Source organism: Pelophylax lessonae (genome assembly GCF_965119305.1).
Source record: "Pelophylax lessonae genome assembly, chromosome: 4".
In the NCBI taxonomy this organism is placed as follows: domain Eukaryota; kingdom Metazoa; phylum Chordata; class Amphibia; order Anura; family Ranidae; genus Pelophylax; species Pelophylax lessonae.
The window spans coordinates 600,281,637-600,295,066 of record NC_138771.1 but is presented as its reverse complement, the minus strand read 5'-3'; the positions used below and the strand labels follow the sequence as shown (position 1 = coordinate 600,295,066).

The following is a 13,430-nucleotide window of genomic DNA, read 5'->3' as shown; positions in this document are numbered from 1 at the left end:
ACAAGCTTGTCACAGGCAGGTGACACCATTATTCCCAGTTTTAGCACATACCTACTCGCTGGATATTGAATACATAGTAATGGTAAAGATGAGGATTTGCTATACAGTGAGCAGGCTGGTAGCAGAGCAGTGGCACAGGAAGTTGCAGGGCTGAAACAGGAAAGATAGTGGCGTCACCCATTGGGCAATGCAGTGTGTAAATCACTGGCTAAAAAAAAACACCCCCTATTATATGGCAGGCAAAGAAGTTCATGGTTATTCATACAAACTGCATTTAGCCATTTGATCTCGCCCTCAAAATGCCCAGCCAAGCCATGTAAGCAACAAATGCTTTTTGCCAACAAGTCCTTTGCTTATTCTGTTTACCTGATGGGGTACCTTGAATTACTCCCCCAGTTATGTTAAAATGACTACAGAAATGTAGGCACTCACAGGGTTTCTGGCAGATATTTTTCTGTTTTTTTTTTGGTATAAAACATGGGAAATGTGTATCTATTGCAGCAGTATACTGAATATGTTTTACTATATTTTATTTTTAAAATCCAACTTTCTAAGGTAACCTTGCCTGTTAGCAAGACTTTGAACAGGACATCTAAAATTGAGCTAGATATTTAAATCCAGACCTCATGCATCTAAAGCCAACATTTAATATAAAGCAGTTTACCAGTTCTTGGATGTGGTGTTTGTGTTTTTTTTCCTCCCAGACTTTTCCCTTGAAATGTTCCTGCCAGAAAGCCAGAAGGCTGGCAAAAAAAAAAAAAAGCAGACCTACTGTTTGCCATGCAAGGTCCACTTTAATCACTGATTTTAGATTGGAATGTACATGCCCTAGTTCTTTTGACCCATACATCTAAATCCCTGAAACATTCTGAATATCAGAAAGAAGAAGAAAGAATTCGACACCTCCAAAAAATGCCTCCATTTTTCTGTATTATAATGTAAACTGGCTGTAGATATAAAAGCATTGTAGAATATTCTCTCACCCTTTCCTGAGACAGGTATTGAACTAGCTAAATTATTAAACACACAGGGCCAGTCCACAGCTCTCTAGCTCCAGTCTCCAACGTGCAAGTCTTCCAGGAAACTAAGAAAAACTCTGCACAGAGAAGGCCTAGCATGTATTTCACAGTTTAGAAGCAAAGGAATGCCAAGCTCTGCTACATAGTTTTAAAAGTACCTTTTATTTTTTGGTGATGGAAAAATAAGGTGAACGGTTAAAGTGGTTTGCAGGTTTTTTTTTTTTTTATCTTAATGCATTCTTCTGTGTGCAGCAGCCCCTCTTCATACATACCTGAACCCCACCTCGACCCAGCGCTGTTGCACGAGAGCCCTGGCTGTCCGAAGACTCTCCCTCATTGGCTGAGACAGCAGTGGGTGCCATTGGCTCCCGCTTCTGTTACTTAAAGTCAGTGGGCCAATGAGGGGAGAGAGGGGGCCAAGCCACAGCTCAGTGTCTGAATGGACACACGGGATCAGCGGCTCAGTTCGGGTGCCCCCATAGCAAGCTGCTTGCTGTGGGGGCACTCAGCAGGAGGGAGGGGCCAGGAGCGCCAACAGGGGGATTTGAGAAGAGGAGGATCTAGGCTGCGCTGCGCAAAAGCAATACTAAGAGCAAGTACATATAACATGTTTTTTTGTTTTGGTTTAAAATTAAGACTTTCATATCACTTTAAGGTCAAACAAAGCTGACAATCCAATGTGAACAGAGCTTTAATAGCTGAATTGTTAGATAGCTGAAGAGCAAGAAGGTAGATGGATTATAAAGCTCAACTCCAGCAAATTTTTATTTTCTTCCCCAAGTTTTAGGTAGACTTGGGGGAAGAGGTAACATTTGTGACTGGCTTCATTTCTTTCATCCTATTGGAGTTTTTTTTTTTTTTTTTTAATCCAACATCTTCTCCCTGTAACGCCAGTACAAGAATCGAGAGAGGTTGCTGCTAGGACAGGAGTGCACGGACAGCAATAAAAGTCTTTGTCCAACATTAAATACAAATGTTTTGGTTGGAACTGGGCTTTATTCTGCTATAGGCCTGCTTTAAAGTGGACCTTCTGTGCATTTGGAAGGTGTGCATCCCTACCAGCCCCCTACAGCCAAACAACTTTTACAATTTTACAAGAAAAAAAACAAAAGGATGTACCTCGATCCTGGCTTCCAGAAGGTGTGGGTGATATTACCGCCCTTTACCATCTCCTGGTCACTCAAAATCCTACGAAAATGGACTGCAATGCATTCTCACAGGATTTTAACTGCCCACCTATCCAGAAGTCAGAGGTGCCATTTACCTGCGCCTCCCAGAAGCTGGGGCCGAGGTGGTTAGACTTATCTTTAGCTGTCATTGCTGACTTGTGTTTGAAGGTGCACATCAACACTTTACCAGACATAGGGGTTTATTTACTAAAGGCAAATCCACTTTGCACTGCAAGTGCACTTGGCAGTGCAGTCGCTGTAGAGCCGAGGGGGACATGCAAGTAAAATAATAAACAGCATTTTAGCTTGCACGTGATTGGATGATAGAAATTAGCAGAACTTTCCCTTAGATCTACAGTAATGCACTTACAAGCGCACTTGCAGTGCACTAGTAGTGCACAGTGGATTTGCCTTTAGTAAATAAACCCCATAGTCTTGTTCTAGGTCAGTAAAACTGGGATAAGATTAAAGACCTGGAGTCTGCACCCTCAAAAACAGGGCAGTAGCCATATGTCCATACTAAGGTGAATCCTGTGACGCCATCAATTTGCAGCAGCCACAGCCATTGCGGTGTAGATATTTTGTCATTAAAGTCACTGAGATGTAAAAAGCCAACATGTAATTCAACTTGCCAGCACTCATGCAAAACAGGACCTTAAATTCCACTACCACTGATACACCCTCCTGCTTCTAGTACAGCTTGTCAGTTCTACTTGTTCCAGTAGTTCCTTTAGCAGGTTTGCAGTTTGTCTGGACTTGTGTAAGTAATGCTTTCTTGGGTTGTTCCAAATCATGTTGGTTTTCTTCCATTCACACAATCCCACAGTCCTCTACCCCACCCGTAAGCATAAAAGGCACTGATTTGAAGAGAATAAAAACTAATTTGGTAGGAAAAAAAAAAAAAGAAAAAAAATCTCACAGGATATAGGTTTTTATAGACTGTTAAATATATATGAAAATTAATGCAAATTTTATCTCGAAGGTCCAAAAAAAAACTGTACATAAATTTCATTAGGACGAGTCAGTTCCACATGTGGAATATGCGGAAAGGGCTTAAATACTCCAACGGTTAAATAGAGGGGGCCAGGAATCCAGCACAGACTGGATGTCTGTATATTACACACGCTTGATGTCACGCTATCATTATCTTCCATGAAACAGGGTGTTTTTTTCCAACCCGACAGAAAAACCCTGTATGTCTTCTCATCTGTTATAATTCGGACCAAAAGCTACTGTGATAGAAATAGACTTTTGCACTCAGTTAATCCATTTTTTTTAAATAATTAGCATTTTCATTGGCTGCAGCAGGAGGGGGGCAGCCATTTTGCATTGGAGGCTCTTCAGTGATAATTAGGCTCATTTAGCAGCCATTTTGCATCTATTCTATTAGGCAAGTGGCCATGCTGAGGGAAAAATGAGGTTTGTGGCTTTGGAGTAAAAAACAGCTTTCTAGGTTTATGAGGGAAGGTGTCAGCCAGTTATTGTATCTTTGTTGGTACAGAGATGAATTTAGCAATTATTCTGCATTTTTTAAAAGGAAGGTGATGGCCATTTCGGACACCTACCAGGGAACAGCTTGACGGAACAGAAATAGTCTCTTCCTTTCCCTCGCTTTAGGTTCCAGTTCAGAAATCTAATCAGGTGGAAGGCTAACATGCACCATTAAAAGTTTGATCAACCTAATGGATTTCATGAGATGGAGAAAGTCTATTTCTATAGGACTGGTCAACAACAACACGGACAGATTACACGGCTGGGTGGGCACGACGTCTTTGATAACGGAGACTGACACCCAGCTTATAATCCCTCTTTCCGACAAAGCCTTTATGTCTCGCTTACGCCCCAGGAGCCCGTCCCGATGCTTAGTCTAGTAAGGAGGGCTCTGCAGGTCGGATTATGGTGGGCCGGTTTGGGGCGGCGGGTGGTCTCCGGCTGAAAAAGGAAGAAAGGGCGAGAGAAACAATGGTTTTAAAAAAAGGCATTGAAACTGAGTTATGAGTAGGAGCCACATAATTAAAAAGAAAAAAAAAAAAAAGTCCAATTGCAGCAGTGTCAATGTTTCCAAAAGTCATAAGCTGTATTATTTATCATGCTCATTCATGTTAGCACTTTTTATATTCTATATAATCAGTACAGCCATTTGAATGTTAATTACAACATCACCGATTTCTTATGCAGCCATTTGTAATGCTGCTACCTCTGCAGATATATTACAAAAACAGGGAGCCTCATGCAGAATCCAAAAAAACTGCCTGGCTTGGCCACAGCCATCAATCAGACTAAAGTGTTCAGATTCCACTGACAATAGGAACATGAATGTCTGAATCTGATGGGTGACTGGGACCAACACAGAGAACTTGTCTAAGAAACCTGAGGTCAAGTGTATCTCTGCAGATGGAGGATCTGCACAACATAAGCACCTGTTATGCAAGCTATAAAATATGAGTAAGAAAAAAAAAACCCACAAAGCAACCACACCCTATTTTATTAGTGCATGTTACAAAATGAAAGCAAAGCTCTGTTTGGTCCCTACATACAACACAGACAACCCCCTTTCCAGAACAGTGATCACATATGGGGTCCAATATGACAGCAGAAGGAGCCATTTCGTTTATTTGGACAAGTCCACCTAAATATTTTGTTTCCGTTTTAGGGAGAGATCGCAGTGCCGTTTTGGGGTGAGATGGCAGTGGCAACTGAGGTAGGACACTGGTAGAGTCTTACAGTTTAATTTCTTTAGAAAGCAACCACAGTCACAGTTCACTAATCATTAGGTAGCATGAGCTTTGTTGAGGGTGGAGGCACAGGCCCTACTTCGCAGGGGGGGGGGGGGGGGGTTAGTTTGCTATCCTTAGAGATAACATTGCTTTTATACAGAGAGCAAGGGTCATTCTATTCCCAGCATGCTTGCAGGGGGGTTAGGCTGTTCTAGTCTGAATGCATGAAGGTAAAAAACCTTCAGCCTTTGGAATCACCTTAAGCACAGTACTACTGTGTAAGCATAGCTTGAGTACTGTGCAAATATATACTTATAAACGCTATGCAGAAACCTATGCCCCTTACAGCAACTCATCCTCCAAGTATACAGAACGCACTTTTATTTAAGTAGCTCAACTCTCCCTGCTCCACTTCCCCACAATAACTTGGAAGCTTAGGCTGCACTGCTACCCCCTTAGAGTAGAGACTGGGCAACTTAACTTACCTTGCTCCCTTCTCCAGGCAGACTTGGCAGCTCAGCTTACCCTGCTCTATTCTCCCAGCAGTGACTTTGCAGCATAGCTGGCCCCGCTCCTCCCTTCCCAGCAATAGCTCAGCTCCCCTGCTCAGCATTCCCTGCTCCCCCTTCTGAGCAGTGACTCTGCAGCTTAGCTCTCCCACTGCCAGCAATGACTCTGCAGCCAAGCTCGCCTTTCTGCCGCTACCAGCAGTTGCTTAGTAGCTCCAATCCCCCTACCATCAGGGACTCATTAGGCTTCCCCTGCTCTCCTTCCCTGCAGTGACTTAAAAGGTTACCAGTCTACTAAATCACTAATTTATACACAGAGCAGGCGCTTAGGGTATGGGTAGAGCAGAGAGCTCCTATGAACGTTAAGAATGAATTGCTCCACAGTGCCTGCAGCTAAAGAGGTCAATACTACTCCTTCCTAACCACTTGCCTGCCTACTGTGTACTTTCACCCCATTCCTGCCCATGCCAATTTTCAGATTTCATCACTCTTACACTTTGAATGACAATTGCGAGGTAATGCAACACTGTACCCAAACTAAAATTTTATCTTTTTTTTTTTTTTACACAAATCGAGCTTTCTTTTGATGGTATTTAATCACTGAAGAGTTTTTTTTTTTTTTAGTAAAAATAACGAAACTTGGAAAAAAAAAATAAGTTTCTTCGCTTCTGTCAGTAAATTTTTTAAATAAGTAATTTTTCTCCTTCACTGATGAGGCGGCACTGAAGGGCACTGATGAGGCGGCACCAATACGCCGCACTGATGGGCGGCACTTATATGCTGCACTGATCGGCATCATTAATGGGCATCTTCCCTGCGAGGAGATGCCACTGATTGGCTCTCCTCGCCACACACTATCAGAGTGAGGCAAGGAGAGCCGATAAACGGCACTTCTGCATTTACATGTAAACCAGCTGCGATCTGCATTTACATGTAACCAGCTGCGATCAGCTGAGATCTGGGTCGCGCCGTGTCCTAGTAAAAACCTAAATGCTAAACCTACTCTCTGCCACATTCTAAGCCTAATCTATCTAGCCCTGTAAAGAAGAAATGGGATTTTTGACTTACCGTAAAATCCATTTCGCTGATACTCATTAACGGACACAGCTCCTGATTCTTTTTAATCATTGGGATGTCCCAAAGCAGTGTTAAACATGAGAGGTGGGGAAAAAAGCTGAAAAAAATTCCCAAGGCTAACCAGGTAACATTGAGCTCAACCATAAACAACTGGCGCTCATCTGGAAAAAAAAAAAAAAAAAAAAAAAAAAAAAAAACACACCTTCAAAGAGGACCAGGTCCTCCAAGCAGCAGCCTGCAAAACCTTGCGGCCAAAAGAAGCATCCGTGGATGCCAAAATATCCACTTCAAAAAGAATTTGTAAAAGTGTCCACCGAAGACCAGGTGGCAGCCTTGCAAACCTGCGTCACTGATGCTCAATGACGGAAGCCCAGGAGACACTAAGTGCCCTAGTAGAGCTCTCTGACAGGGAAAGGAGGGACCCGACCCCTGATGCAATAGGCCTGAACCACCATCTGTCTGATCCATCTGGAAATGGTTGCAGAAACGGACAACCCTTTGTGAGATCTGTCTGTGAGCACAAAGTCTGACTTCCTAAAAGACTCCGTAACTGCCAGATAACCCTAATTGCCCTGGCCACATCCAAGGCATGCAAGGCAATTTCCTTTGGATGTTTTGCCTGGGAGACAGAAGACAATACAATGTCTCCATTCAAATGACAGAGACCACCTTAGGAAGGAATGACGGACAGTGACGAAGCACCCCCTTATCCTTGTGAATCACCAATAATGTGAGCGACAGGATAATGCCGCCAGTTCCGACACCCTGCCCGCAGAGGTGATAGCCACCAAAAAAAAACGGCCACCTTCTGGGGCAACGCAAGCAGGGAAACCTCCCAAATATTTTCAAAGCGAGGCTTCTGTAGAGCTAAAAGCACCACATTAAGATCCCATGGCGGCAACAGAGCCCGCACTGAAGGAACCAAATGTCGGACACCCTGAAGAAAAAAGGTACACACCAGGTAGTGTGAGGCCAAAGGTCATTGGAAAAAGACCGCCAAAGCCGATACCTGGGTCTTGATGGCAACCCCCCGTTGAAGGAAGATTTAGATCTGATCCACCGAGAAGGAGCTAGGATGAACCCCTAAAGACAAATTGTCCAATGAGCCAGACAAAGGCTGATCACTCGGATTTCCAGAACATTAATCGGCAGTCTGGAGTCCAGACCCCCGAGCACATCTGTGCTGAGGACGCCTCCCTGCCCGGACAGGCTGGCATCCGTGGCGACACCTGTCCAGTACAGGGGGAGAAAGGATTTTCCCCTAGTGCCAGAGAATGAAGCCCCCTCTAGAGACCGTGGATCCTTGTCCCATTTCACCAGAATCCCTTTAGCAGAGATCTTGTGTGGAACTGTGCAAACAGACCGCCTCAAGTGTGGACACCATCAGGCCCAAAGCAGACTCCTGAAGGTTCAGAATCCAACCAAACTCCCTCAGAGTTCGCAGAGCAATCTGCATTTGTCCATCAGAGCAGTCGGATACTTTGCTCGCAGAAGATCGTCCAGGTACCACTATACTCTGGCAAAACGGAGGAAGCGTTGGTGGCTGGCAAATATTAGAAGGTGCTGGTAGGCGTCCTTGATGTCGAAAGAAGCGAGAAGAAATCCCCCCTGACGTAGGGACGCCACTACAGTGTGAATGGACTTCACGCAGAAATTCTGTACTCGAACAAGCAGTTTAGTGCCTTGTGGTCAAGAATTGGACGTGCTTTGCCTTCCTTCCTGGGAACTAAACAGGTTTGAGTAAAAACCCCTAAAAACTTTCCAAAATCGGAACAAGTCTTGCACTACCCCAAAGAGACCTGTAAGTGATCTGGGGAGAAGTGCAGGTTGGAAGGGAAGAACCTTGCCCAAAGAGAAGACTGAACTCCAAGCCTGACTGAATAATTTCTTGGACCCACGTGTCCTATACAAGGGAGGTCCATGGATCTGGAAACCAGCGAAGATCTCACCCCAGATACGGGTGAGGGCATCCCTTCCTGTAGAGGCAGCCTTGTCCGCATGTCTGGAAGAGCCCGCTCGTGAGTTGTAAGACCAGGTCCTCTTGGAACCTCCGGTGGAGGCCCTGACTCTTGATTCTTTGTCTTGAGACCCTGAAGGACGAAAAAAAACTATGAGCCGAGGAGAACGGCCCATGTCTATGACGGGGCTCCTTGCCCTTGGTAGCCTGCGGAAGAAGAGTACTCTTCCCACCTGTGAGACACTAGGTCATCCAAGGAAGCTCTAAAAAGGCAATCCCCCACAAGGGGGAGATCAGATAAGGCCTTCTTGGAAGACCAGTATTCCAGCCAGATAATACTCCAAAGGACCACTGCTGATACAGACAGCCTAGAAATCAAAGGAGCCGCATCCAAAAAGGATCCGCCAACTCCGCAAGATGGGGGGGGGGGAAGCCGTTTCCCTTCCAGGTCCCAGTGTAAAAGTTTAGCCCACTCGGTTAAAACTTGCGACACCAGGGCAATAGTAAATACTGACCTAAGTGCCCAACCAGCCACAGCTAACATATGGTGGGCGACAGCCTCCGCCCTCCTATCAGCTGGATATTTAAAGGCCTGGGACTCCTCAGCCAGAGTGAAGGTAGCTTTATTTAACCTGGAAACCGACGAGTCCACTACAGGTAGGACCGTCCACCTTTAAAAACGCAGTTAATCCTCATAAGGACACCGCAAGCAAAAAGCACTTGGGGACCACCGCATTTTGGACAACCACACTGTTTTGTGACAATGTTGTCAAAGTAAGCAGAAAAAGGAACACCTTCCCTGCTTTGGAGGGCCTATGGGAGCCAAAAGGGACCGGCGCATCTGACGCAGCGTCAGCCGCAACCTCCATTATTAAAGTGTCACACATTGACACAAACCGTGCATCCACTAGCGCCTTTTCATGCGCGGCTAGAGGAGCAGAGGAATCATCCTCACTATCTGAGCACTCAGGGTGCGTGGACGCAGGACCCAGCAGGGTCACTATATACTATGCTCACCCGGAAAACCTAATTAGGGAAGGCTGCCAACTGCGATCCCGCAAAGGGGACGCTGACTAAGGGCCCACAAATTGACCACCTGCTGGACCCTGCAAAAGAAAAAAAAAAAAAAAACAATGGAGTCGCCCTCCATAGAAGGCATAATAGGAAATGGCACCTTAAAAACGGGGCTGCCAACCGTGATGCGCAGGCACAGGCAGGGTACCCTGATGGTCCCGCAGAGCTAAAAAGGGGCAGGTGCCCCACACAATAATGGTGGCAAGTCTTTAAAAAATAAAGCGCCCCCATAGCGCTACCCAAGGGAGGCGCCAAGCTGACCACATGGCCTAGAGGGCTGCAAGCCATGGCCTAAATTTTCTGAGGCTCACCCGTAAGTGCACGGATCCCAGCCCAGCAGATGACCAAAGGAAGAGTGGGGGCTTCAGCTAAATGCACTGGGGCTGCCCCCCAACAGTTGCGCGTGACTCGGCTGCACCTTAAAGTTTTGTAGGCGCTCAGCCTCTTGGACGCAAGCCCCAGCGGAGCCAACCATCCAGGGGCAGCGGAAGGGAGGGTGGATGCCCAAACAGGAGGCAGCGGCTTCAGCCTCCCTCACATAGTTTTCAATAGGCCGCAAAGCCGCGGCCTAAATTTTTGGGCGGATCCGTATAGAAGTACTATCCGCTCCCCCAGCCCAACAATCGCCACAGGGAACCCAGAGGACATCTCTGCCCCAGTCACACCCCCCCGGGGTGGCAGCAAAGCCTGCTCACAACCCCCCCCCCCCCCGTTGTGCACCAGGAAAAACAGTCAGCAGCAACTCCAAAAAACCTCCCCTTAAGAGCATGTGGCAACAGCCAGCTCATGAGCTCACTCTGGGGGGGGGGGGGGGGGGGCTGAAAGACCCACAGTAACCACCAAAATTTTAGAGGGGCTGGGGGGGGAACCCGGGGATCCCACCGCCCCAGGGAGGGGCCATATCCACCCGAAACCCTCCAGGGGAAGAGGGGGCAGCTACTTACCATACCAGGAACAAGGTCGGCACCGCTCCTGACAGAAAACCGCTCCATTGTAATGTGGGTGCTGGGGCGAGAATTAAGAGGGACAGGGAGAGGCAACTGACTAAGCTCCTGGAGGACATAGCCCAACTGGAGGGACAACACAAGCGGCGCCTAGACGTCTCTGTTGGTGCCGAGCTGACCAAACTCCGGAACCAGGTGGCGGACCTGTTGAAATACCGGGTGAAGGCAGCCCTCCAGCGTTGTAAGCGTACACACTACGAATCCGGTGACAAGTGTGGACGAGTGCTAGCTAAAGCCCTAAGAGACTAGCAGGCCTCTTCTTATGTTCCCTTCGTAACGGGTGTTGGAGGCCGTAAACTACATCTCCCCTTAGAGATATCCCAACGGTTTAGGGATTTCTATTCGGATCTTTACCACCTTCCCCAGGAGCCCTCACACGCGGAAGCCGTCCGGTCTTACCTCGACTCGGTCCCTCTTACGAGATTCCCGTTGCCGGCGAGGGATGCCCTCGAGGAGGAGTTTACCCCAGAGGAACCGTCCTTTGCCATTAAGCTAGCAAAAAGAGAGAAGGCCCCCGGCCTGGATGGCTTTACTGTCATGTATTACCAACAGCTCCAGCACCAGCTTCTCCCCCATATGCTAAAACTGTTTAACGGGATTGGCCAATCTTCCACATTCCATACCGATTCTCTGCTGGCACACATCGGTTATACCCAAGGAGGGGTAGGACCCCTCGGCGTGTGGGAGCTACCGGCCAATTTCGTTGTTAAACGCCGATCTGAAGCTCTTTACGAAACTACTCGCTTCCAGACTCCAGCCCCTTTTACCAGACCTGGTCCATCTAGACCAGGCGGGCTTCATCTCCACCAGGGAGGCCAGAGACAACACCGTAATGTGGATGCTGACGGCCAAAAGAAACGCTGCAACTCAGGCCGAGGCCAGTTCGTACGCGTCCTCGGGAGACGTTTAACTCGCAGTCCAGCCCCTCGTCTAGAGGGGCTATGTTGCCGCTGAACTAGCGCAGGCCTGAGGCAGATTGGGGGGACCCTCTGGATCTAGATTATCCAGTCCGTCGATTGTAGATTCTCACAGGAACAAATTAACAAAGATAGGAAAAAAATTCCATTTAAAAAAAGAGAAATCGCCAGGACCAGAAATCCCAGCAAGAACTTGGTTCTGTCCGTCAATGAACGAAAAAAAAAAAAAAAAGTTGCTATATTTACCTATTCTGCAGCTGCTACAGTCTGGTCTTCAGCAGCTGGTGCTGTGTGCAGGAGAAAGCAAATGACTGAATGCCTTGGAAGGGACATCCCCCATAGAACCTCTCCTGCACACTGAAGCCACTGCTGACAGCTCCGCCTGGGACCGGACCAGGACCAGAGTAGCTGCAAAATAGTCAAGTACAGTGATTTTTTTCTTTACAGAGCTAGATAGATTAGGCGTAGAATGTGGCAGAGTGTAGGTTTAGAAATAGTGGGGTTTTGACTAAACTTCCACTTTAAGAATTTGTATTTGCATGTCCAAAGAATGGCATGTATTCTGCTTAAAGCGACATTTGAAAATAATAAAAGAGAACATTTTCCAATAAAAAAATGGCAAAGTTAGATGGGCAAAGTGAGATGCCTCTACATAATCCTACTGGCCCATTCCTGCCAGTAGGATAGGCTGCCTAAATAGCCAATAGGAATGCGTTTAAGGAAAGTGGTCAAGCTCTTACTATCAGGGTGTTTTAGTGCTCTTCCTGATAACAGCTCAGCATTCAGGTAGCACATATTCTAAAGATTCTGAGTGTAAAGAGACTTTGAAAAGAAAAAAAATTAAGCTTAGCAGCTTCAATTATTGTTACTATCCTTGTCTAGCCCTGCCACATGACAAGTAAATATAAGTATTGGTTTGTTTCCCATAGTCCCGTTACATTGTAGTGACCGGAAAGATATTCTCTTGTGCAGATCATTCATCTACAGATACACATAGCTATCAAGTATGTAAAAATAATTAATGTAGTAATTTAGATTTATCATGCACTGATAGTCCGCTGAGCAACATGCAGTAGATCATGGTCCTTACCTGGGCACACCGGGCGGTACACCTGGTGGGATACGAGCAGGTCGGGATGGAATCTGTGGAGGTGCAGAAAAAGGGTCATTGTTAGCAGCAGGGAATGGCCCCGCTGGGCCAGGGCGAGAAGGGATTGGAGGGTAAGCAGAACCTCCTGCAGGCACAGGTATGAGAGGGGGGCCTGGTGTGGGGCCACGGACAGCAGGAGGACGGCTGGGAGGCATGAAGTTAGAAACTGGCCTCCGCTGCACATTTGGGCTGAAAAGAAAAAGAAAAACAAATATTTAACGAGATTTATTCCTCAAGAAAGCGAAAATCCATTTTTACATAAATGACACTGGACAGTACTGTACCAACCTATGGCCACTGCTGGAATTCTGCAGCCAGGTGTCATCCACTGGAGGAGGGACCGGGGTGGTGATGGTGCTAGTGGTAATATCCCCGATAATGTTCAGAGCCTCCTTCAGTGCATGATACATTCTGAGCATTTCATCTCGCCTCTGAGCCTGGTCCGCTGACTCCTCCATTAAACTGTTCTGGTCAGTGGATGAGTAGAGATACGCCAGCAACTCCGAGTGAATGAACTCATTCGTCTATAGGAAAAAAAGTGAAAATCTGTTAATTTGCTCTTGTGATTCGCACACCTAACTACCAAGCCAAATAGAGGGCTTCATTTTCTCCTGGTTTAGCTTTGGAGCTTACTAGGTCATTGATTTTTCAATGAGAAATAAGTCTACAGTGTGATTATGCTGTCAAATTGTTTAATATGGCTGGCAGGAGCCAAATGGGAAAACATAGGAATCTGTACAGTAGAACCATAAAATAACAATCAATAGCCTGGCTGTTCAGTGTGAGAAAATTAGTAATAAAACTGACAGAACAGAATTACAAATCCATTGGCTGGCT

The 13,430-nt window shown here is 46.5% G+C and overlaps 1 protein-coding gene across 2 annotated transcripts in view; it reads right to left on the bottom strand.

The window, feature by feature from the left end:
* The window catches only part of DNM2 (dynamin 2), a 256,519-nt gene that overhangs the window by 25,453 nt on the left and 217,636 nt on the right, over nt 1–13,430 (bottom strand). The window contains exons 18-20 of one of the 2 annotated variants that reach the window (XM_082254568.1): nt 12,882–13,117; nt 12,534–12,782; nt 3,765–4,120 (exon numbers count right to left, since the gene is read on the bottom strand). In XM_082254568.1, coding sequence (XP_082110694.1) covers nt 4,051–4,120; nt 12,534–12,782; nt 12,882–13,117 — 555 coding nt within the window. In that variant the 3' untranslated portion in view covers nt 3,765–4,050. Of the gene's footprint in view, nt 1–3,764; nt 4,121–12,533; nt 12,783–12,881; nt 13,118–13,430 lie in introns of those variants that run through there. The other variant, XM_082254569.1, reaches the window with a different exon arrangement.